This window comes from Paralichthys olivaceus, chromosome 1 (genome assembly GCF_024713975.1).
Source record: "Paralichthys olivaceus isolate ysfri-2021 chromosome 1, ASM2471397v2, whole genome shotgun sequence".
In the NCBI taxonomy this organism is placed as follows: Eukaryota; Metazoa; Chordata; class Actinopteri; order Pleuronectiformes; family Paralichthyidae; genus Paralichthys; species Paralichthys olivaceus.
The window spans coordinates 21,148,068-21,173,458 of NC_091093.1; the positions used below are offsets into that span (position 1 = coordinate 21,148,068).

The following is a 25,391-nucleotide window of genomic DNA, read 5'->3' on the forward strand; positions in this document are numbered from 1 at the left end:
AGAGAAGGGCACTTTTAAAATAAGAGGGAAAAGTGCACCCTCTGCTCAATGTGTTTCGCTGTGAAAAAAATACAGTGAGAAAAAAACCTGCAGGAGCTGGAGAAGCCACAATTTAAAAGTATTCCAACTGTTGGTAAAAGTAGAAAATGGAGGAGAACTGAACTGTGATTGGTTTTTATAGAGAAGACGATGAAGTGCTACAGAGGGTTACAAGGCTTTTCTTGACTTTTGTTAGGTCTCTGGTATTTACAGTAGGCCAGGCTGACAAATGAAAGACAGTTAGTCTCGTGCAGAATTGATGCTCACAGCAGAGACACAGTGTGCGTATTGTTCAGTTAAAGTGGGTTTAATGAGATCAGTGTGTAAATGTGTGTATTTGTGAGAATATGGGAGCAAGTGACTTTCCCGGAGCTGAATCTCTATGGTTTCTCTGCTGTTTATTCCAATATATAGTGGGAAAGTGCGTGTGTGTGTGTCTGTGTGTATGTGTGTGTGTGTCTGCTCTGCCCCTGGTCTGTTCCACATGTGTTTGACATTACTGTGACAAGGCTGGCCAGCCTCTCTGGGGAGATGGAGAATGTCAGAGACTAGAGCAGAGGAGCGAGCTGCTTCCCAACATCTGATGGAATGAGAAACGCACTCGCTGGATGGCTGGCCTGCCGACGCCACAGCGTGGGAGCAGAGCGCAGGGTGGAGGCCAAGCAAAACCCCAAATGTGTGTGTGAAATATCACCCTCTCGCTCTTTTCCCTAATTCTCTTCCCTACATGTGCACAGATCCAGAGATTCCCAAGAATGACAGTGTGCACACACACACACACACACACACACACACACACACACACACACACACACACACACACACACACACACACACACACACACACACACACACACACACACACACACACACACACACACTTAACGTTTATTCAATGCTACTCATAACACTGTTTCACATCCACTGTAATGAACCGGTGTTTTTTTCTTTAGATGCATGTGGAGCAGGTGAAATTTTCCAATTACCTTATCTGTGACATTCACAGATGAAAACGCGCCATTATGGTTGAGAATTTCCAGAAATTATTTGTTGAATTTGTTCAATTGACTCTTCATTCTAGTGAAATTACTTCAACATACAGCACTGACAAATTGTACCCTCAATTATGCATTTCAAAAGGGAGCCACATTTCTGGCTGCAATCACAAATACAATCGAGTGAATACAAATGTCACAACATCGGAGAATTCACACGTACACCGTAGCTGCATCTCTGACAGCTCCAGCTGAGACAACAACAAAAAATAAAACCTTCCTCCTCCTCCCTTCCTTGTCTTGTGCCTATTTCACCTCTGCCTTACCTCCTTCCTCACCTTTCACTTCCTCACTTGCACTCTGACCCTTTCCTGACCCCCTTCCCATTCTCCCCCGTGGCACCTCCTCACCTCGTAGTCGCTCCCCGTCACGGTAGGAAGTGTGTTCACATCAGAGTCGGACACAGGAAACAGCTGGGCTAATCTACAGTAGCGCTGAGCTCTGTTTTAATCAAGTCAAACGGACAGGCCCACAGAGAAAATGGGAAGTTCATATTGCCACCGCCACCTGATACAATGAATCCCTCCCTTTTTGTCTGCCCTATGTCGAGGCTGTTATCACAGGCGGGGAGTAAACAACAGACTGAAGTTATTAAGGCCTCCACTCCACAACAGTCCTCTTTGGACATCTGCGGAAGTTCTGCGTTCAGGCCGAGATTTGGGGAGGAAGACTCACATTCACTCTCTCTCCATCGCTCTCTGTCTGTACAGTATTTGTGAAATTAAAAAAGCCGTTATCTCCTGGAAACAGATCCTGTGCCACACAGATGGTTCCGTCCCTCTTCAAATGGGAGGCTGAGCCAATGAGTGCGGTCGTGTTACCAGTTAGTCGTACAGACCTTAATCTTGGCTCCAGCCTTCCTTCCTCTGCCTCTCTGCGTCTCTCTCTACACAGACACACCTGCACACACACACTCACACACACACACACACACACACAGACCAACTCTAGCCCTTCAGATAATAGCACTGCTTGTGTAAAGTACTGATTTCACTGGTTAATCTACATTTCAGCTTCTGCAAAGTATTTGAAATGCAGAGAGGGGAAGGTCAGACGTGTTCTTGATGAGCACTGGTCACTCTGAGGCGCAAGTCATCATCTGGCATTTAAAGTCACCTCGTTGGCTCGGCAGGGTGCGTTTGATGGTTTCCACTCTTTCCACTTTAAAGTGCTGACTCAGAGGGAGAGATGATCATTAGTTATATACCCTGCCCTCTTAGTTATCGCTCAGGTGGACGTCTTTACAGGCTTTCAGTTAAACGGGAGATCATATTTTCTTGAGGTTTCGTATTATTTTGGACCTCCTGATAACACCGAGGATCTCTAAATGAGGAAAGTTGCATGTAGTTGCAAGCAGTTTTCATTAAGAGATTACAGTGGAGTCACCAAAAATGTTTCCTCCCTGCGTTTTTAATGTTTTAGTGCCTGACACATCATTATGTGAGAATCAGTGGCATAAATGTACAAAATTTTGACGCAGCAGGTAAATCATCTAAGAAAGTCGAAGCTTGGAGCCCATGGGCTACCGTCGAACAGCAAATTAGCCTCTGGGGGTTGGCTGATAATTTTCAAACCTTTCTCCACCAACAACGAAAACAAGCAATTCTTCTGTAGCTGTTTTAGGTTCACGCAACATTTTGGCTCATCTCCGTTGGCAGCGTTCTGTATTTAAAAACACGATGTGTTCCACTTCTTTCCTCTCCACACACTGTTTACCTGTGGGAAAACAAGCGCACTCAAAAGTGATTGTTCAAACTAAAAATGAAAACCTAAGGACATCCAGCCTCAAAATCTCCCTTACAAAAGATTCTATATGTTCACATGCAGAATATGTTTATGGAGATTTAAGAAGGTCTAACTGTGTTAATTATGAATTTATAGATCTGTAATTGACTTATTATTTAGTGGTGAGATTCATATCCTTGGCAAACTTTCAGTAATAACTGAAAATGTTTATCATAAACCATTGGAATTAAGTGTAGTGGTTTGTCTTAACATTAAATAAAGTAAATAAACTTCCATCTTATGCCATAAAAGATTATGTAGTTGCAATTAGCTCACGTAATCAGCATGTTATTGGCACCACCGTCGCTCTCTTTCTTTCCCCGCTCACTCTGTTTTCACGGCGGCGTCCCGTAGTCGGCTTGCGTCCCAGAGCAGTCGCTGGTATTTATCTCGGCAGCTTCCAGCACGAGCTGACCGTAGGGCTAAATGGAGAAACTGTCAAAGCGTCTCTCTAACCTGTCACATGAATGCCCCCCTCCCCCTCTCCCAGTGGTTTGTGTACACACATGTCAATGTGTGTGTATGTGTGAAACCTACAGGCTCCTGCAGGATAATGCACAACACGCTACCCTGTGTCTGGCTAATGTCAGGAGCCATTGTTGCCGTGCCCACGGGCCAAATGAAAAGGTATGAGGGTGCTGGCAGGCTGTGGAGCAGTTCAGGCCACTGAAAGCTCCATAGTGACGGAGCAGACGTTTAACACAGAATGAAATGAAATACATGACATCCAGTACGAGAGAGAGACTAATCTGCTGTTTGTTTTCCCATCTTAGCTGTAAGTGACAGCTCAGTGTCAGGTTTTTAACAAAGTACAAAAGCAAGAGACACGGGAAGGAAAATTGACAGACGCACAGACAAACCCAAGATTTTGTTTTTTATGATGAGGAGGGATGGTGCAGTTGCCTTGGTGTGTGTGTGTGAGTGTGTTGCCAGGGTTAAATCTAAGTCTTTTGTGCTCCATAAATCAGCAGCCAGCAGCAGTGACGTAAGAACAAACAGAGCTGCTCTCTGCTGCAGCTGGCTGGAAAGAGGAAAAAACAGGAGTGAGGGATACAGAGAGGGAAAGAGAGCGCTGGACAGCAGCTGTCAGGCCTCCATCGCACACCTGTCACACAGGAAGTGAGCGCCCAGCCACTGTTTCCTGGATACACCTCCTCAAACACTGCTCCTGGAAGAAATGAAGGGAGGACATCTGCTGCGAGGGTGAGACAGACAGGCAGCCAGATTGATACACTGACGGATCAATAGATGGGAGAGATTTGCTAAATGCCAAATAACATAAGGAGGGAACAAGCACACAGTTTCTCATGGACTGTGTCGCCCTTCTCACGTCAGCTGCCTTGCGGTCCTGTGTGCATGTGTGCGCATCCAGACTGTGCACAGTCGAGAGGATGTTTGTGTTATCGCGGCGCTCTGTGACAGACAGGTCACTCTGCGGAGACTCCAGCCTAACTCTCCCACAAATACAATGAGCCTGCACGCCCTAAACTTAACGGTGGGACATTCCCACGCTTGTTGCTCGCACCGCCCACCCACCCCCACCTCGCCCAGCTTCCCCCCCACCCCCCACCCCCCTGTGACCAATATCAACTAATCCAGATGTAGCGAGGCTGCTCACAGATGTGCGCATAACTCTCTTTGCATGGCCCGTCTCCTTTGTGTTCTCCGTTTCTCCGTGACTCTGCTTTCCCACCAGCGTCACTCATCACTCGCTCCGCTGTCTCAGCCAAAGTGATCAGGGCAGGAAGTGATATCACTGCCGTGCTGCTGATGAAGCACTTGGACCCATATTGTCTCCTGTGTTGCTTCTCCTCCCAGCCTCCAGAGTCACACTGTTGTGGCTGCCGTTGGTAGAAAAACCTCCTCTTTGTTTGTCAGGCTTGTCAGGCTGGGTCCTCAGGAGGCCCCCTTGCCCTATTCCCAGGCTGCCCTTCATGCTGCCTGTATGCAATTAACAGAGTAATTAAAAGCCTGATGAGCTAATTGGTGCTGGGTGAGGCTGCAGGTGTTTGGCTCTTATTGATGTAATTGCACAGTGAGCATCCTGTGAGGGGGCAGGGCAGATCTAGAACATATTTTATTCAAAAATATATGATTCAATGTATGTGTTTCTGAATGATGGCTAGTGGTCAAGTGTGTGTCAGAATTCACTCCCTAATTACTATATAGTGAGTTCACCATTTTGTAGTGCTAGTTTTTATTCCCTCTATAGAGCTCTCATTGTTTCCCACAATGCATCATGAAAAGTAATGGTCACTGCTTAGGAAATGCACAAAGTAGCATCCGAAAGCACTTTTTCTTTTGCCCATGAGCTCACTAGTCCTCTGTAGAAGTCCTGATAGAGTGAACTAGGGGTTATTGGATGAGTGGTTGATTTCGGACACAGCACCAGTGTGACTTCTTGGTAAGATTTACTCCTGCAGTAGCATGAAGCTGCTTTCAGACCTAAAACCTGACATTTTGGTGGGATCCATCATGCTTTAGTCAGCTCGCAGAAAATCTCTAAAGGGTTTTGTTTTTTTATGTCTTTTTAAAATTTCATTTACAGATTCATCTTTCTCTCTATCTTTCATCTGCAGCCGTGCATGCCGTGCGTTGCAAGTACATACGCAATGCTCACTGGGAAGAGGGATAGAGTGTATAGCCAGTGCGTTGCATCACCTACCTGGTGAGATCAAAGGTAGAAATTACATTTCCATGTCTCAGGTCAAGCTTGAGTCTTAAATGTGGATAAAACAGTCAGATATATCCAAGGCGTGTCTTAAAGAGGTGGGTAAAGTTTTAGGTTTGTGTGCAGACAGCGAGATGAAAAAAGGTCTGATATGCTGTTAGATCGTGGCAGCCCGAGGCTGAGCTCTCAGCTGGCAAAATTAGGCACACAGCTGACAGGATGAGGAAAAGAAGATGTAGATGAGTTGGAACAAAGTAGAGTTATCATGCAGAGCAGAAGCTACATGTAAATCCTTCTCTCCACTTGTGTCTGTCTGTCTTTCTGTCTCCCTGGCCCGTTCCCACATGTACATGCACAGTCACTTCCTCATATGTGTGTCTCTCTCTTGTCTGCTACTTCCTCCCCATATCTCTGCTGCCCCCCCCCCCCGCCCGCCTCCTCCTCTCTGTGGCAGCTGTGCTCGTGATGGCTGTGTGCCCATGGTGCAAGCTGGCTGTGGGGTCCCAGGTGGCCCACATGACAGTTATTGATGTTCAGGTGTTCGACTCCTCTCACACAGAGACCCTGGAGCCACACACACACACACACACACACACACGCAGAAGCACAATACATGCACACACTCCATTTGAGTTCACATTCATACACATGCTCAGTTATGCACACAAACTGCATATTCTATTGATTCTGAGCAGAGATGCAAACAATACAGTAACAAGTACAACAGAGAAATGTGTCTAGAGCTGCCGGGCTGTCTGGCGGGCGTCAGTAAACACAGTTTTCAATTTGAGATGAAAACAAAAAGCTTTGTGAAAACGCACGCAGTCCAGTGTGTGAGGGATTCCTATGGTGCAGTTTGAGACTGCTCTGTGTGTGTGCATGTGTGGTGGGAGAGCCAGTGTGGGTACCAGTGCCCAGTGCAGCCCTAACACACTCCAGATGTCTCTGGCTAACCAGGGAGTTGTTCTTGGCACAGCCTGCCTTGTCTGAATGTCACAAATACTTTCCTTTATTTAGGAATGGGCTCTGGGTTGGTGGCTAGGGCAAAAGAAAAAGCTGAGGGTAAATGGAGGAGGAGGGAGGTATAGCCAAGGGAGGAGAGGAAGATGAAAAGAGCAGAATGAATGATTAGCAGGGTAGAAGGACAAGGGGAGGAAAGAGGCAGACGGGGCACTAAGAGAAGAGATGTGGAGGGACAGAAGATGGAGAGGGAGGAGTGAAGGAGGAGGGAGCAAGAGGGAGCCAGGCAGAAACGGCTCCGGTCTAGCATCTGGATTTTATTAGCAGCCGTTGGGAAAATCTGAAAAGGAAGTTTTTTCTCTGTGAGCACGTCGGCAGCAGTGATATGCTGCACATAACCACTTCACTGCCGACGAGAGGAGCCAGGCCCTCCCAAAGGAGAACAGATGGTCGCTAGAACTTCAATACAATTACATCAATAACAGCTTTCACAGATATAAGCACTGTATGACAGGATCCCTGCAGCTCAGAGAGACCGAAATACAACTCCTCTACCCTTAGCACCTCTGGCCCTGGATAAATTGTCTAATCCATCCTCACTCCCTGCTTGTCCTCAAGTTATCCTTGCTGTTCTCGCCAGGTTAACCATTTAAAAAGAAAACTGCAAAGCTTTTGACTTGGAAAAATGGTCACTTATCAATGATTTGTTCATGGGAATCTGATCAGAGACATCATTGCTTTTGTGAGTGCTTATCAGAAGACCCCCCCCACACACACACACACTCACACACAAACACACACTCCTCCACTCGCTTGTTTTCTGTTCAGCTTGTTTATTCAGCCGGCGCTGCATGAGTATGATCACAGAGATTCTCAAGTAAAGCAGGGAAAAATATGTTTGTGTCCACAACGTATGCATTCTACAAACTTGTGGGCGTGTGTGCATGCATCTGTGTGTCTAAATGTGTGTGTGTGTGTGTTTGTGTGTGTGCAAGCACTGTACAGGCCTGTCTCCCACCCTGTCATTAGTGAGGGCTTTAAAGCCTCTGAGCTCTAAATCAGTTTAAGATGAAGTGGAGTCTGGGATCTGTCTGCAGAAGCGCTGACACACAAATACACACACGTGTGCACCCACACACAGACACCCACACATGTTCCTGTCTTACCTGTGACGTTGTACCTCCAGCTGATAACAAGGCGTGTATCAAAATAATAGAACTAGTTGGCATGAAAATCTTTCTTTAGATTGACCTGAAAAGGTTGAAGTGTTTCATGCTACAGATGCCAACAGGGTTTTTATTATTTGGGCTCATATTATGAGAGTGCACAACATTTTAAGTGCTGTATCCCTGAGTCTTTTAGGTCCGAGGCACAGGGCTACAATCCCCGTGTTTTGATATGAAGGCCTGGTGGGGGGCTGGGGGGCCAGAGGCTGAGGCTGTGTTTGTGTGGACTCCTCAGCGGCCTGATAGGGAACAGATGTGGGAAGGCAGGAGGCTGGGCAGCCAGCCAGAGCAGCTGGGAGAAATTAAAAACAACAGCATTCCTGGAGACTGGGGGAATTACAGTGAGAGGGAGGGAGGGATGTAAGGAGCGAGAGACAGAGGGAGAGTTTTAGGGCTATGTGGTCACTGAGAAGAGTCTCTGTGGAGTCCGCAAGATTGAATAGACGGGGGGGGGGGGGTACTGAGGGGGACTGTTCTTCGGTGGTTAGCTCAGGCTAATAAGTTGCAGCTGTATTTCCAGGGGAAGCACAAACACACGTTCACATACACACACGCAGATATGCAGCGCACAGACATATGGCAGTGTGAAAGGAGACCAGTGTCTAAACTGCCGTCTAATGGCCTGTCAGTGTGAAAGGGTATTTATTTGTGTATGTGTATGTGAGTGCTTTGATGACCGTGTGCAAATATCTTAAATCTCTAATGAGACCCCCAAATGGCTGTAGAAACCACCAAGTGACTGCAGTTGTAGCCCACAGTACAATGCAGGGTGTGTGGTTTTGTGCGTCTCACAGCGAATAGTTGTTTTCACTTTGTTTCATCATTGCACACGGGGAGAGGATAAGACAGAGAACATTTTTAGAACTTACAGACGGCAGACTTGTTTCTTTGGTGAGCAATCTTTTAGCCCCGGTTACGTCAAGCGTGCAGGCGTACGGCTGAGAAACAGAGACAGACAGCAGCAGAGAGGTAGCTGTAATGATTGTGTCGCTCTATTTTCAGCTAAATATTCAATAGTGGCTCTTTGGGACAGACAGCAGCATCTCTGTATCTATTCTCAGCTGTATTGATCACAAAGTGGCTCCTTTCAGAGGCTCAGATAAAAACCTGTTTGGGGTGAAATCGAGCAGCTTGCAGACAGGAGCGTGGTTCAGACCTGAACCTCAACCACAGGTCGACTTTCATCAGTCTCTCTCTTCTTTTTCATCCTTCTTTTTGGCATGTGTGTGTTGTCCTTCAGCGTCAAACACAATGGGAGGACAGATGGCCGCAGATGGGGTTGCAGACCTAGCAGACTTTCTAATGTATTAAAAGTGAAATCCAGAGCGCGGTGCGTATGTGTGTGCCCTGTCCCTGTAGCTGGTCAGATTAAACAGCTGTCTATAATCCCACAGTGGGAGCAGACGGACGGACAGAAAGACAGGGCCCTACCTCTCCTCTCTCCTTCTTTTCTCCTCCCACAGAAGTGACAAAAGTAGTTGCGCTTTTCTCGTCTCCTCTCATTTCCTCTCCTCTCCTCTTGTCTCCTCCTCTCTCACGTCCTCTCCTCTCCTCTCCTCTTTGCTCATCTCCTCTCCTTTCCTTTTTTCTCATCTCCTCTTGTCTCCTCTCCCCTTGTCTCCCCTCCTCCAAAGGAAGTGATAAAAATAGTTGTGCTGTATGTGAGAGAAAGCCACAAAAGCATTTTAATTGTACACCCTCCCCCTGGTCTTACATACAAGTCCACCTATTGTTCATTTGAGTGAAGTTGTATTTTCAGACTTACAAGGGACAAACAGACTAAGCTACTCTCTAGAAAAGTATTTGCTGTATGAGCGTCCTGCAGTGCACACTTCACACAGCGGCACGGTACAATTTGATGAAAGACGAGGTTTCACTGGAACATATGGCCGTCTCCCTACAGGAAGCTGCCCAGCAATTCAGTAGCACGGCGAGCTTGTTTGTGTGTTTTTGAGCTCTATGGAAGAGAATGGCTGCATCTATTTATACCAACCACCTTGTCTGCCTCTATCTGCAACCTTATGTGTTTATGTTCGGAGCGTCTGGCGTGGGGCAAACAGCGGAGTGCCCCTCGTGTTCCGAGGATCACTGTGTCAATGGCCCTCGTGCAGCAGCACTCCAGAGTGGCACTCTTTAAATACAGACACCAGCTGTTGAACGCGAGCTCTGAGAAATGGGCTAAATGTGCCGCGGAGGAAAACACTGGATTTACTGTTGGCTCATGGGAGAAGTGAAATGTAAGACACACTACGTGACAGTGATTTAATATGTTAGTTACTACGATGTATTAACACTGCAGTTGGAAACTGGGTTTCAATCCAGTGGTGTTGAGAGTATTTCTCCTTTTACTTATTAGTAAAGCACAAGAGGTTACATTTTCTGAAAGGTTCCTTTAGTGATTTGTTAATTTAATGGATTTTTCAACAGCTGAAAGAGAGAAAAAGAAAAGAAGAAAGGACGCTTCAAACCAAACTCAATGAATTCCACATAAACGTGTGTTTTTCGACAGAAAGATGTTTCAGTTCAGATGTATGAACTGTGCTGCGATTTGATGTCATTGTTTTTCATCGCACAGTGCACATCTGTGGTGTTCTCTGCCACTTCCACATGCACACATGCATAAAAGCTATCTGCTCACAGGCTGCAAAAGTCATCACACCTCTCAGCTCAGGTTGACATTGCAGAAGGATATGGTTCCAACAGCTGCACTGCGTCAGACTCATAGAGAGAAAGAGTGTCAACACGCCACCGATACATCAAATAATAGTTATTGTGAATAGTTTGTCTCAGTGAATGTGGTTTTGTGCTGAACATGTATACTGTGCATTAGACTTTCTTTCTCCTTCAAATACAGAATAAAAGGCAGGAGTTGCACGCTTGCGGCTTTGGCACATCCACCCTGCGTCTTGTTTTCTTCTCGTGTCCTTTTCTGTACCATCTATCCCCTTCACGATACAGCGCCTGGCCTTGCCTTGTTTGGTCCTGGCAGGGTGTCTGGCAGAGGACAGGGGAGCCTCTAGTAGCAGCCAGAGCTCTGCTGAAAGCCAGTCCACAGTGATGGACAGCAGCAGATCCAGCTGCACTTGTCACTGGCTGTCAAGCCGGCTGTCTGAACTAGGGGGACGAGAGGGGACAGGCGGGGAGGAGTGTGTGCATGTGTGTGTTTGGGGGTTGGAAGTTGTAGTGAAGGGGCACTGATTGGGATGTCAGAGCTACATGGAGTGTGTCTGTGTGAAGGAGAAAGAGAGAGGGGAGAGAAGGAGGGGATTTCAGTCAGCAGCAGCTGAACCAGTGAGCAGGTGTTACTGTATGTCTCCCAGGCCCATGAATCTCCAACACAATACAAGTTTGGATTCATTTCCACTCTGCATTGATTTGTTTTCCTTTTATAGGACTTTTTTTGGTTTAAGGAAACAATCGATGGTTCCCAGGTGAAAATGTCCGTGCTCTGCTCCTTCACCAGCTGTTTCCACTTTGAAAAGTATGACTTTCCCTGAGCTCCATCTTGATGTCTCTCTCTCTCTGTTTCTCTCCGTCTTTTCCTCCTCTCATATCTCAGGTAGCAGAGTGCAGAAGGTTGGAACAATGCCAGATTCACCTGCGGATGTGAAAACCCAGCCCAGGTCCACCCCACCCACCATGCCTCCACCACCCCCGGCTGTCAGCCAAGCAACCAATCGCAGCGCTTCGTTCACCCCCACCACCAGTAAATCAAGTAAGGGTTCTCTATAGTACTTTAGGTTAACTTGATACAGTGTAATATGTGCACCATAACCCTGCAACCAGTGGCCTATTGGTGTTAAGATGCATATTGTGATCACAATGTCTGCTTTGATATTCCATATGCAACTTTGTGGCATTTTCTTTCTCTCCATTTGTTTCACTTTCACTGTAAAATTTAAGCAAACATTTTGAAATTCAACCCAAAATCAGAGTATTGGTCTAGGTCTGATATAGTAATAATAATAACTTTATTTGTATAGCACTTATCCTAAAAAGCTTACAAAGTGCTTCACAAAAATCCATAGCAAAAAATGAATGAATTAAAATAGAAGGTATTCAATTCAACAATAAATAATAATAAGGTCAAGACCTTAAAAAGTCATAATCTTTAAACCCAACAGTTCCCAACAAGAAAGCACTTTGGCCACTTTGATATTTCATAGTGTCATTAAGACCTTGATTAAAACCATTCACCCATCAATCTTTGAAAATAACATGCTTTAACACCTAAGACGACATTTACAATGAACGCCACAGTCTTTGTTGCTCAACCGTCATGAAGGGAAATTCCAAATATGAAGGGAATGTATGATAATATGTAAAACATGAGGGGAAATTCCAAATATGTGTTTCTTCCCTGTTCTGCTGAGCAAGTGTTGAAGTCACTTGTGCGTCAGGTGTGTTTCTGCAGGCAACTATGTGTGTGAGTGTGTATGTGTGTGTCTCTTTGTGTGCAGAATGTCCTTGCTGGTGGCACAATTGTCTTGAGTGCATGTGCGAGTGTGTCTGTGTTGTTTACCAGCTGGTCAGGCGGCGGCGGCGGTACAGGGGACATCAGCCTGGGCGCTGTTGCGGTGTGTGTGGACTAATTTCTTCCCTATATAGCAATGACAGGCTGTGTTGTTTCACCTGTTGTGGCCGACGGTCAGCAGTGTAGCGCCCTCCTCGCACCTCTCCCTCCTCTCTAAAGCCAGAACACAAGCGCTGCTGCCTGTCGGGATCACATGGGTCAGTCCATATGTGTTGAGGCCCTCGACCCAAAGATTAGAGCAACAAGCATGCCGGAGAGGAACAGCAGCAACTCCACTATTGACCAACTCAACTGCGTACGCTCTTGTTTTCAAGCTTAAGTTTTAAGACAGAGCGTTACAGTCTTCGGTGCCTCACTGTCGAGGCTTTGATACGTTTAGTAAAGATTATTGCGGCCACACAGATGTCATGCGTGCAAATGCATATTTAAAAAAAATGCAATTACAAGAGACAGTAGAGATTGAAAAGAGCATTTCATCTCCAAATCAAATCTGACAACGTAGTTTGCATTTATTTTTTCGCGTCTGGCTCAGAAACTCAAATGTGAAATCAGGGGTAAGGTCAAACGTGTGAGAATGTGTGTGTGAGTGAGCTCCTGTGTATCTATGAGTTTGTTTGTGCCTGAATTAAGAAGAGTGATATGTGAGTGATTATACATGTGTATGAGTGCTGAGTCTATTCTGAACCCTTAAGCTGCAAAGCTACTTTCAGCTGGTGGACAGGTGCGGGTCCAAATTTGGCTCCACACCTGCTACTGGAATAAAAGTAACATGGGCCGCAGGACTATTTTTGGCAGCTCTTTAACAAGTTCCTCTTATAGCTGTGTCCTACTGAGTGAGTGAGTGAGTGAGGGGGAAGAGGGTGAGGAGCAGGGTGGAATAGACTGATACAGAGGGGGAGCTAGGGGGTGGGGGGTCAGATGTACCATGGTGCCACTTGTGAGACAGCTGAAGTTGCTGCAAACACACAAACACATGCTCAAGAGTTCTCCATCAAACTGGGGGAAAAGTGCACCACAGAAGTCACTTTGTGCCTCAAAGACTACTGGGTCTATTGTGTCCTTAACGTCTATTGAATTTGACCCAAACTCTCCTCTATTAGCAGCATATGAGTTCGTCTCCCCTCTTGCCCTCAGATCTGTCAGATGCCCCCCAGGCCCCATCCACACTGACCCACTTCACGTTGTCTCTTTCCCCTTCTGTCTGTCCGTTTATCTGCAGTGCTGAACGGAAGCAGCCACTCTCCGACATCGCTGAATGGTGCTCCGTCCACGCCCAACGGCTTCAGCAACGGGCCGGCCATGTCCTCGACGGCCTCGCTGTCCAACCAGCAGCTCCCACCGGCCTGCGGCGCCCGGCAGCTCTGCAAGCTGAAGCGCTTCCTGACCACGCTGCAGCAGTTTGGCAACGACATATCGCCTGAGATCGGAGAGAGAGTGCGCAGCCTTGTGTTGGGACTGGTGGTGAGTTCTCATTACATTCCTGCAGAATTAATTTTGATTTGTGACTCTTGTGCGCACTTTTGTTTAACTCGGCCTGTTTTCTCTGACAGAATTCCACCCTCACTATCGAAGAGTTTCACTCCAAACTTCACGAGGCCACCAATTTTCCTCTGAGGCCATTTGTCATTCCCTTCCTGAAGGTAAGTGTCTGTGTAAAACTAAATCAAGTCCTCAATTGACGTGCACACAGCTTACTGCCCCTAGCTGTACAAAGGGCCATTGTTCAAGATTGTGTGTTTTTATGCAGATATGTATTCCTGTCCTCTGATCATTCTGATTTTGACTCTGAAACTGTTCAGAGGAGCAGAAGTCTCGATAAGAAACATAAAGCTGTATAACATTGATACTGTGCAGCATTAAAATGTGGTATATTGGGCCTGTGTGTGTGTGTCAATGTGTGCGTGCCTGTGTGTGTGTGTGTGTGTGTGTGTGTGTGTGTGTGTGTGTGTGTGTGTGTGTGTGTGTTTGTCAGACCTCCTGGCATGCAATGATCCTCCACATCTGGGACGTTGCAGCAATGTCTGTGTTATATCAACCAGACAGGTCTGAGAGGGCTATTTGACAGCAATGTTACGCACACATACAGACACACACAAATACAATATACACACCAGCCAACCCAGAGAGAGAGAGAGAGAGACATGGCAGAGGAATGTGTGAGGCGACCTGTCTTATCTCATCCTGTCTCTTCATCTATCACTTTCTTTTTTTTCTCACCCTAATCTAGCATTATTTTACCATCACCCCATCAATCCATTGTTCCACCTTAAGTTTCTAGCTCATCTCTTGTCCATTTAACACTGTTCCCTTCATTTACATATGTTTCATTAAATCTACCGTATATCCTTCCTTCAACAACCTCCTAATCCAGATCTGTCTGTCCTCCCTCTTTGTCTTTACCACTGAAGGCAAACCTGCCTCTGCTGCAGAGAGAGTTGCTCCACTGTGCCAGGTTAGCCAAGCAGACTCCAGCCCAGTATCTGGCCCAACACGAGCAGCTTCTCCTGGACGCCAATGCCAGCTCGCCCCTCGACTCCTCCGAGATCATGCTGGAGATGAACGAACACGGCAAGAGGAGGACCCCTGACAGGTACAGTGTCTCTCACTTAGAAAGCCCACACGCATTAACTCGGGCACATACGTTGGCAGACTCTCACGCAGACAGTGTTATAAATGAATTATTTCAGAAAGCCAAGCGACAAGGGGAGGCTATAAATCCTCTGTGCGGGAGGCGGAAGTCTGGACAGCCCTGATGCCAGGCCGGCTCTGCCAGCTGTCTGAGAGGGAGGGGTGAGATAAATGTAGAGCAGGAAAATAAAGAGAGAGGTTGAGAATGAAGAGATAAAGAGAGAGGGCTAGAGAAGAAAAGAAGGGGGGAAGTACAGTAGATGTCCTCAGCACAACCCACAGACAGAAAGAGAGACATCAAGCTGCGGTTTACTTTTGTCCCACATTTCTCCCCAGTCAGGACTCTCCATTATTCGCCCGACTAAGACGACGACACATGAGAATTAAAAGGCATTTTCTTCTTCTTCCCCTTTCTTCCTTATTCTCCTCCTGGCATCGTGCTTTTCTGATTACTTCCTCACCCTTTTTTTTACCCCCCCCCCTCTTGCTCTCTCCACAACTGCCTGACCTGCGGGCTCCCAGCAGCTGTCCATATGTCAGGGATGTGTCCAGATTGTGATGTGCTGACCGTAACACTTTAAGAGGGGAGGGGGGGAGGTGGCTGATGGTGGTTTGGACGGGACTAGAGGTTGGAGTTAAACGTGCAATCCTACTGTAATCCGCACACCTCCGCCTCCCGACCTCTGGTTTATAAACAGGCGAGGCTTGGTGGTGGTTGGGGGGGGGTGCGTTGTTGCCAGCTGTTCCTCCGATTTGTCAGATACTAGAGCGAGTGTGGCCGACATGCACAAACACACACATGGATAACTGAGAGTGAGCCCGCGAGGATGCACTCACACACGCACTCACACATGGGCCAGCGTAGCATTTGATCCTCTGGATGATAAAGAGTAACTTCTATCCGAATGCCTGGCTATTGCCATCCAGCTAAACAGATTAATATCAACACTCCCATTTAAACTGTCCAGATGGCTCACAAACACAACCTCTCACACACACACACACACACACACGCACACACACTTAAAGTACATGGACACAAATGAGTGTCAGTAAACATCTGCCAAACACACAGCATTGGGCCCATATTGCCCTTTAAGCCTGAGAGCAGGGAGGGGGGGGAACACTTGCAATCTAAGGCTGAGGGGAACTCAGATTAAGAGCCTGAGACGCAGGGTGTACAGTTGGACTTGGCCTTGCTTGATACATATGGTGCACAGCTGTGTGAGAGAGGGGTAGAGTCGTACTATAACTGAACAACAAGCAGCTCTCAGCAGGAATACAGAGACACGTGTGTGTATGTGTGTGTGTGTGTGTGTGTGTGTGTGTGTGTGTGTGTGTGTGTGTGTGTGTGTGTGTGTGTGTGTGTGTGTGTGTGTGTGTGTGTGTGTGTGTGTGTGAATGTGTGAGTTTGCATACACCATGTTACTGAAATTTGAAACACAAGTTCGTGTTCCTTACTAGAGCCTCATCTAATACAATCCACAGCACTAGATGTTGTAATCTTTGAATATAAATGATTACGACAGTTCGCTGTAAACTGTTATTTCTCATTCGACAGATGAACTGTTCATTTTTCTCAGAACATGTAGTTACATCATACTTACATCACTACATCATATCGCAGCTGTTTTTGCATGTAGAGGTGCAGCTGAGGACACATTTTGACTCTTTGAATTCATCTTTATTTGTTCAGAGTTGGAGCACAGCTGATCATTTATTCGTCTGAGTTTTCTTTGTGCATCATAATTTGGCGCTACTCTTATCTTGACTGGTTTCCCACATACACAGATACTCTCTGTAATGTTGGCAATACCAGCTCACTGCAAAAACAAAAACAGATTCATGATGTTTATGTGTGTCTTGGTTTGATGTTAAGGGCATTCAGGTCCTTACTAGGTCATGTTTTCCTAAACTATGAAGTAATTCGCCAGCAATGCACATTCAGCCTGGCAAAACCATCCATTTCACATTACTCATTGTGGTCTGGCACAGCCATGGATGAACTAGCTGGGGAAAGATGAAGTAGGTTTTTCAAAAGTAAATTTTCTTCCTCCAGACATTAACACAGTGTCAAAACTCTGTTTCAGAATAAAACTGGGGTGAGAAAGGAGCCAAGCTGCAGATTTTTTGGTGACTTTAACCTCAGAACTACTTCTGACTGGTTGAAATTTAGAAAAGCAGCTGAATTGTTTATTGGATTTGTGGAATAGTGGTAAATGTGGTAATGGAAACAGAGCTTGTGAGATGTAGCGTGGCTGTGCAAGGGCATCACTTATAGGCAAATGAACTTGGAATCATGCAACAAAGATCTGTTATGTTGTTTATCATAATATAACAGCACAACATGGTAGTTTGCATGGCATCTGCTTTTTCACACTTTTAACTATGTGGTGACGAATTATTCTACTTCAGAGCTTGAATTGTTTTCAGTTAAAAAAACACCCTTTAAAGGTTTTTTAATTTGCAAGCTCTTACAAATTAGTGGCCACATTAATTAGTATGATAGTGAGCCTTGGCACTATTCATTTCTGGTCGAGGTGTGATACTGTATATTTTAGAAGCAGCCGAGTCTTTCAGCATTCTGTCGTGTTTTAATCCTCTCCCCTGTCCTCCTCTTCAGGACCAAAGACAGCTCAGAGAGGGATGGCTTGCACCCAGAGCACCTCGCCAAGAGGCCCTGCACCATCAGCCCCAGCCAACGCTTCAGCCCCAGCACGGGTCTTCCTGCTCACCCACCACCTAACGGCCTCCCCACGCACCCTCCCAACGGCCTACCCCACCCGCCCAACCCCCAAATGGGACCCCAGCACTATCGCTTAGAAGACATGGCCCTGGCGCACCAGTACAGAGACGCTTACAGACATAACGAACACCGTGACGCTCGAGACAGGCATCGGCAGACAGGTAGAGCAGCTATCACACGGATAGAAACATCCACAGTCACATAGGTTACACTTATACTGTCAAAACTGAGTGGGCTCGTGCATATGTCAGTGGGGTGTATGTGATGAACAAAGGCCAGTTGTCAGTCCGGTGTGATAATCCTTGTGGCGGTGCATCTATATAAAGCCCACAGCCGTACATGCCTGTGTGCTACAACTGTGGCAACCATATATGCCTTTCGTCTTTCCCAGAAGGAAAGAGATCAATTGTTAGACAAACGGTCTCACACGAGGCTGTTTCTGCCACCAGTTTTCATTAAACATTGCATTGTGGATTTGATGCTTTATGTTGCTTTAGTCTTAGCAGCAAAAAGTAATACGAACAGGAGAATACAATACAGACAATACACCAAAATTAAATTAATTCAAGCCACAGACAGCATCGAACACATAGGTACACAATGACAAGTCTGAGAAAATACATGTTATTAGTTTATTATGTGGATGAGTTAAGCATTAAACCCAACGGGGTTTGTATGTTTAACACTTGAGAGGCCTGATTTGATTCATATAGCACACTTTAAAGGAATTGCAGTTCACCAAAGTGTAATACAACAAGATGAGATAAAATAAAATGAAGTAAGATACATTAAATAAATGGAATAGAATCAAGTAGAATATGCAGTACACATCGTTATATATCTAACATGGACTGTTCTGCTCAGGTAATACCACAGTGTCATTTAAATTGTTCTGTACATGATCCTAACAGAGATTTGTCCCATGTGATTTTGTTGCAGCAGTGCACGGCGCTCGCCAAGAAGAGGTGATCGACCACCGTCTGACAGACAGAGAGTGGGCAGAGGAATGGAAGCACCTTGATAATGTACGTATCAGAGTTTGCAGCCATGTTTACATCAGCCGCCTCTTTGTTTGATTCATGAACATCATAATGCTGTCGGGAAAAAAGAGAGCCAGGAAGGTCAGTAGGTGGTTGAAGCTAGTTTTAGTAAAGATGGAGTCTAGATAGCAGAAACAGGAACTGATGACAGATGGAGAATCCCTCATTCCATTTGAGTTGACAGATGAGGGACAGCCGACCTTATGAGGTTCACGACTGTGTGATGGACTCACAACAGACAGACACCTATCTGGCTTCCTGGCACCCAGCTCCATGCAGACAGACAAAAATCATGTATACTAGACTTGCAGATACAGACACACACACACACATGCACACACACAGAAACAGGGCCCCAGATGGAGCTCAGGACCCAGCAGAGAGCAGCTCCAGCTGGGCAGAGCAGCTGAGACAAGAGCTGCAGTCATGGAGAGAACCGACCAGGCCTGGACCCCAGCCAAATTAGAAACACTTCACTGAAATAAATATAGCGAACTCTGAGGGGAGGAAGGGACGGGGGGGACGGGGGGGAGGCAGAGAGATACGCACAGATTAATGAGAAGAATGATAAGGATTGAATGTCAACCATGCTAAACCCATTTAGAAGAGCGGGCCAGGTTTGGAAACTGGGCGCTGTGGGGAAAAAAAATGGACATTGTTTACAACAGTGGGTGCATGGAGAGGAAGCAGAGGAAATCTGCTGAGCTGGCAGGGAGCAGAAGGGTGGAAGGAATTGGCTCAACTATTTCATCAGCAGTCCAGCTGTTAATTTATCGCTGCCGTGAGACTCTAAAGACACTGGAAATCACTGACAAACACACGAATCACGAACCGATTGGCACAGACAGTGACACATAGTTGCACACAAACACACAACATCTGCTGGGTGGTATGTGTTTGGGGGCAGATTGAAATAGTGCGTGAATTCACACACAAGCACAGTGGCTCCAAAAGTAATTTGTTCCTGTAGAATCAGATTTGTTCATCTGGTCTGTGGAGTTTTTAATAGATTTATGACAGTTTGGTTCATTTCAGTTCACTATTGAAGTTTTAGTTATTTTCTATTTAATCCTGAGCACCCTGAGCATGTTTATATTTTTAAACTTCACCTGTTCATTGATCACTTCTTCACCCTATCCTCAATCCTGTCTCTTTTCAGCTGCTGAACTGCATCATGGACATGGTGGAGAAGACGCGCCGCTCTCTGACGGTGCTGCGCCGCTGCCAGGAGGCCGACCGGGAAGAGATGAACCACTGGATTCGGCGCTACAGCGACGTGGAGGAGATGAAAAAAGGTGGGAGCAACGGACAGCACTGCCTTCCTCCTCCTCCTCTTCCTCCTCCTACTCCTCACCACAACTCCTCCTCCAACACAGCTAGCGGCAGCGAGTCACTGCCCATAGGAACTCCCTCGGCTGCAGAAAGGCAGACAGGCAGACAGACAGGTAGACAAACACACGCAGGTTATGTTTGGCAAAAGCAAAACACTCACTGCAAGGTAGGGCTTATTTGAAATGCTGAGATGCCTTTATACATCGATTTTAACACAAAGAATCAGTGAGATGATCATGTTTTTCTTCAAATTTACAAATTCTAGCTGCAACATCTTGGATCTTTAAACAACTGATTCCACCCACAAGTTTCCAGCATGCTCATTCATAATTAAGATTTATATTCAAGACATGGATGAAAAGGTTTAATGGCATTGATTCCAAATTGAAACCTGCAAACTATAGGGGAGGGTTGTGTGCGTGTGTTTGTGCAAATCAACAGTCTGTCACCGTGTGTGGGTGTGTGTGTGTAACTGAGACTCAGTGTGTTCCCCACATGTGTGTTTCAGAGATCCACCGAGACTTCTTACACAGGCCTCCCTCAGGATACCTGCCAGAGGAAATCTGGAGGAAAGCCGGTAAGAGCCAACATCCCTCCTTTTTTCTTACTGTCTCCCTAATTGACCTCACATACAGACGAACAAAACACACACACAATCACCATCATCAGTCTTCGTGGCCCTCGCCCTGGCTACCGAGACACACAGAAAAGAGCTCTCACAGCCGTAGGTCCATCAGGCCAGAGGATTGGAGAACTGTGTCATTATCGGGCGAGACGCCCTCCATCAGTCACCATTATGAAAGGCCACTGCAGTTAAAGCTGCAGTGAAAATGCAGTCATCCGGCCCAAGGCTTGCCGCAGCAGAGCAGCACAGGTTGGACCGCAACTTGTCTCCATTGTCCTGAGAAACACACTCGCTCTCAAGTTTTTATACCTCTCTTTCAATTTTCCTTTAAAATATATCACTGGAGTGCATCAACTACAGACATTCATCTTTACAGACAAAGAAATCTGAACCATGGTGATTAATGTCCACTCATTCTGTAGAGAAATGGAAAGCAGGTGGAAGTGTTGCACTGCCTGGGCCTCCTCGTATGCTGCATGTTAGATAGAGCCCATCCCAGGAGTCATCTGACTCAGCCCTTGTTCCAGTACCAGTCCCAGCGCTATTATGTTGCAGTCATACTCCAATACCCTGCGGAGCTAAGATGCTGCTGCTGTTGGCAAAATACTGTGCTGCATTTTCACCAGCAGGAAAAAAGCTCTTTTAATTGCAGTTGTTTTTCATACAGGTACTACAAGCATCCCGCTCTCCCCAGCACTAAAGCACCTCCAAAACAAGCAGGGTGAGTAACGTAGCTCCCAACATCTCACCTCTGTAGTGTTTGTATGTGTTGACGTGTCACCTCTATCTCGGCGAGCTGGGTAGTCAGCCCGATGTACTGCTGCACCTCCTGCTTTTAATTAAAAACTACACACGTATTCTCTGGTCTGGTTCAGGTTGAGAGACTGCGGTGCTTTTGAAAACATAAGATCTGAAGTGTGAAAAGGCAGACAGAAATAACACGTTTCAGGGACTTGCCAAATCCCTGTGGAATTAAAACGTTAATATTGCTGCCCCCGTGTTTTCCATTAAGTGCTAATTGCCCCAGCATCTGCTGTGCAGTCTCCTTGATAAGAATTAATTAAATTTGCAAACTAATCTTAGTGGTGCATGCATTAGGCCAGATAATTGAGAAGCCTGGGATAATGCAGATATTGTTTGCAAGGAGAAAGAAGAAAGAGGAGGAGGAAGGGTATGAGGGGAAAAAAGAGTACAAATGAAATGAAGGATGAAGGTAGACGAGGGCAGGTATAGAGACAGCGTGTTGACAGGTTTGACAGAAAACTAACTTTTTGGCTTAAAGGCATAGGAATCAAACACTGACATGCACATATACACACAGCAATGACTGGATAAGGTCCCCTTCCCTACTGCTCGTCTTTTTTTTTGGAGTAGTTTGAAAAAACTGGAGTTAAGCTACAAGGAATATTTATGAGTTCTCTTCAAACAAACACTGACTGAAGGAAATGGAGGAGCGGAGGGAACAATATCAGTCTCACCTCCCTCTTGGTTGGGCCAACACATCATCTGGTGGGCCACTACTGTCTACATGGCACATCTGGAGGAGGTGGAGCAGGAGGGAGAAAAAACTCAAGTGTTACTGTCATAGATGGCAGAAGAAAATGATACTGTAGAGGAATCAAGACACACCCCATTAGCGTTTGATTAATAAATAGTGTATGTTTTTCAACCTATTTCCCAGGTATAAAAAGACCTGCGAGAAATTGTTGCACAGTGAGGCCAATAATGAAAGATGGCAAAATGTAATCACTCCTGCCTCTGCGGGAAGTTTCTATTTTCGACTGCCATCTGGAAAGGAGTCTACACACCTGCCTGTTGTAAAAACACAGCCTCCTCACTCATACAGTTTGTGCTTGTGCTGGATGAACAGAGGGCTCCAAGATAAAGAACATCGACAATGTAGGGAGCCCTGCAGTGGAGATATGCATGTCTACTGCTGGGGAAATTATTCCCATCACTGTTTAACTCTGTCTCACGTGTTCTCTTAAAACAATTCTCATGACAAGATGACAATCATGCAAACTAGGGAATCCCAGGATGTTGGATGAACAGCCAAGTTGGCGACAAAACTCCAGAGACATCTGCTGTTGTCAACACTGAAAATTATTGTGGCCAGACGTGTTTGAATTAATTATTGAAGTCTGGCTGTTTCCCTTTTCTGGCAGAAAGTTTTAAATCTTGGATGATGTACATCTGTTCACTGAGCTACAACAAGATGGCAGCTTAAAGGGCCTTAATAAAGGATGACAGAGCAGGCAGGATGAGATGACGGTCATAGGCACTCACACACCTCTCTCTCTCTCCCTTTCTCTCGTAGAGGAGGCTGTGAATGAGGTGAAGCGACAGGCGATGTCAGAGCTGCAGAAGGCGGTGTCGGACGCCGAGAGGAAGGCTCATGAGATGATTTCAGCCGAGCGTTCTAAAATGGAGAGGGCGCTGGCCGAGGCCAAGAGGCAAGCCTCTGAGGATGCACTCACAGTCATCAACCAACAGGAGGACTCCAGTGAAGTGAGTATCACAGACTTCCTCTTCTCACAATTTCTCCTTTTGTTTTTCAATTCCTCTCTCTGTGACTGTTCTACCTATCTAGGCTATCTTGTGTTGTGTAATCCACACAGCTGGCTGCTCTTGGTTTGGTGCAGCACCAGGTTGTCATCATTATAGCAGAAGCAGTCCAGTTGTCTGTGTAAATAGAAGCAGACGGACCCAGATGGCTGGAGCAGAGTGCCAGGCCGAGGCCATTACAGAGCAGTTGACCACCACCTGCTGGTAACTCTAACCAGTGGTGCTGGTGCAGCTCTCACAGCTTTAAAATCAAAGCCCTATCAGAGAGTAACAGAAAAAAATAAGGATCGGTCAAAGAAACTAGTTTAGAAACATGATTTATTTATGGTTCAACATTAGTACGTGTTGTGTATGAGAGAAAAAGCTTGCTGATACCCTGGGATAAGAAAGAGACTTATTTTTATCAACCCACTCTCTCCCCACTGTCTCAACAGAGCTGCTGGAATTGCGGGAGAAAAGCCAGTGAGACGTGCAGCGGCTGCAACACGGCTCGCTACTGCGGCTCCTTCTGCCAACACAAAGACTGGGAGAAGCACCACCACGTCTGTGGTCAAGGCCTGCAGGGACTGCCAGGGGGCAGCAGTGTCCCCCTCGGCACTCCCTCCTCCTCCTCGGCATCCTCCGGTGCGCCCCCCACCCACTCGGAGAGCACCCCGCCAGGACCCCTGTCCCTGGCAGGCCAGAGCAGTATTGCAGGAGGGCCAGGCAGCGGCGGCGGAAGCGTCTCTGCGAGCCCCAAGGAGAGCAGTTCCAGCAGTGCCTCTCGCTCCACAACTCCAGCCACCCCCGCCCTCCTGGACGCCACCTCTCGCTGACGCCTGACCCTCGTCCCTCCCCTGCATACTGATGCGACAGTGCCCACACTCCACACAAAAACCAAACTGAGGAATCTTCATTGCACACCGATCCCTTTCCTCCTCCCACATTTCCCTCTAAGCTCTTCTGAAAATCTTCTCACTACCTGACAACAGACTCAACTCGTAACCTTCCCCCCAAAAATACTTTTTCTCTTCTTCACAACCACATTCAAAGATTCCAGCCTGGGGTTCAGTGTAGTGTAAAGCATGAATAGTGCAGTGTCTCTTATCTCTGTAACAGAAACATATCAGATGTGTTTGCTGAGAACATGAACTTTGATGTAATGTAAGCATGGAAAATAGTGTCCATGTACGGACACAAGACAAGGGCTGCAGTAAGGCAACATCGACAGGGGGATGACTAAGCCGATTAGCACTTGGGTAGGATTTCCCTTTAATTAAGTACCAATGAGAGAACAGAACCCAGCCCTGAGATGTGCACTACTAGTCCAGACAGTTCACTGATGTGGCACTTTTCCTACAATGTCCTAATGGAAACAGGCAAGGAACATAATACCTTTTTTTCAAATGGATGATGGGAAGGGGAAAAAAACCTGTGATGCGATTAATTCCTGAGAAACACAGCTTAGTATTTATTAAATGTTTCTTTCTGGCTTTAAAGAAAAAAATAAAGAAAAGTCCAAATATTCTAAATAAAGAATAATAGTGATGCTGATGATTACAATAATGATATGAGAATAAATTAATTTTAAAACTGCTAACTACCTTGCTAGCGAGCCAAGAAAATCTACACCGGACTCACCTCTCTGCACCATTGTGAACCCAAATGAATTCAAAGATGAAAAACAACCTGATCCAAACCTTTGTATTACACTGCCAAAGTGAGTAAGTAAGCGATAAGGAGAAGCACTCATAACCAAACGCAAAGCAACATCACCTCCTCAGCAGATAAGCCAGCCCTGAGAGGACCAGGCTGCAGAGAAGCTGCAGAGCGGGACCCAGAGATACAGACAAAAAAAAAACAAAAAAAAACAAAACTGTGACTTGGTCTGATCTGCAGCCACCTCCTGCAGCCTCGACTAAACGACAGTGATTCCTCAGTGATGGACCAGACTAGTGAACATGGACAATGCTGTGAACTTGCCTACAAGAGAAAGACTTCACGAGACGAATAGAAACCCTGCCACAGTGTGATTTTTTTGTGAATGGTTACAGAGAGGACAGGAAAAGCTACACGGCCTCAAAGGAGATGATACGCGGCAATGGAGCTGCCAAAAACCTCAAAGCAAGCTTGAAAACATTTTCAAAGAAGGCATGACATACTACAGAGACATATGGGAAGATTGTTTCTAAATCTTTTTTTTTTT

General features: G+C 46.2%; 1 protein-coding gene across 7 annotated transcripts in view; it reads left to right on the forward strand.

Moving 5' to 3' along the window:
- cbfa2t3 (CBFA2/RUNX1 partner transcriptional co-repressor 3) overlaps positions 1-25,391 on the forward strand; it is a 37,388-nt gene extending 11,997 nt beyond the window's left edge. For 2 of the 7 annotated variants that reach the window (XM_069525074.1, XM_069525098.1), the window contains 11 exons: positions 11,296-11,451; positions 13,490-13,731; positions 13,821-13,910; positions 14,679-14,860; positions 17,522-17,805; positions 18,584-18,669; positions 19,844-20,129; positions 20,525-20,593; positions 21,309-21,362; positions 22,959-23,149; positions 23,632-25,391. In XM_069525074.1, coding sequence (XP_069381175.1) covers positions 11,296-11,451; positions 13,490-13,731; positions 13,821-13,910; positions 14,679-14,860; positions 17,522-17,805; positions 18,584-18,669; positions 19,844-20,129; positions 20,525-20,593; positions 21,309-21,362; positions 22,959-23,149; positions 23,632-24,021 — 2,030 coding nt within the window. In that variant the 3' untranslated portion in view covers positions 24,022-25,391. The remainder of the gene's footprint in view (positions 1-11,295; positions 11,452-13,489; positions 13,732-13,820; positions 13,911-14,678; positions 14,861-17,521; positions 17,806-18,583; positions 18,670-19,843; positions 20,130-20,524; positions 20,594-21,308; positions 21,363-22,958; positions 23,150-23,631) is intronic. The other 5 variants (XM_069525078.1, XM_069525091.1, XM_069525079.1 and 2 more) reach the window with 5 other exon arrangements.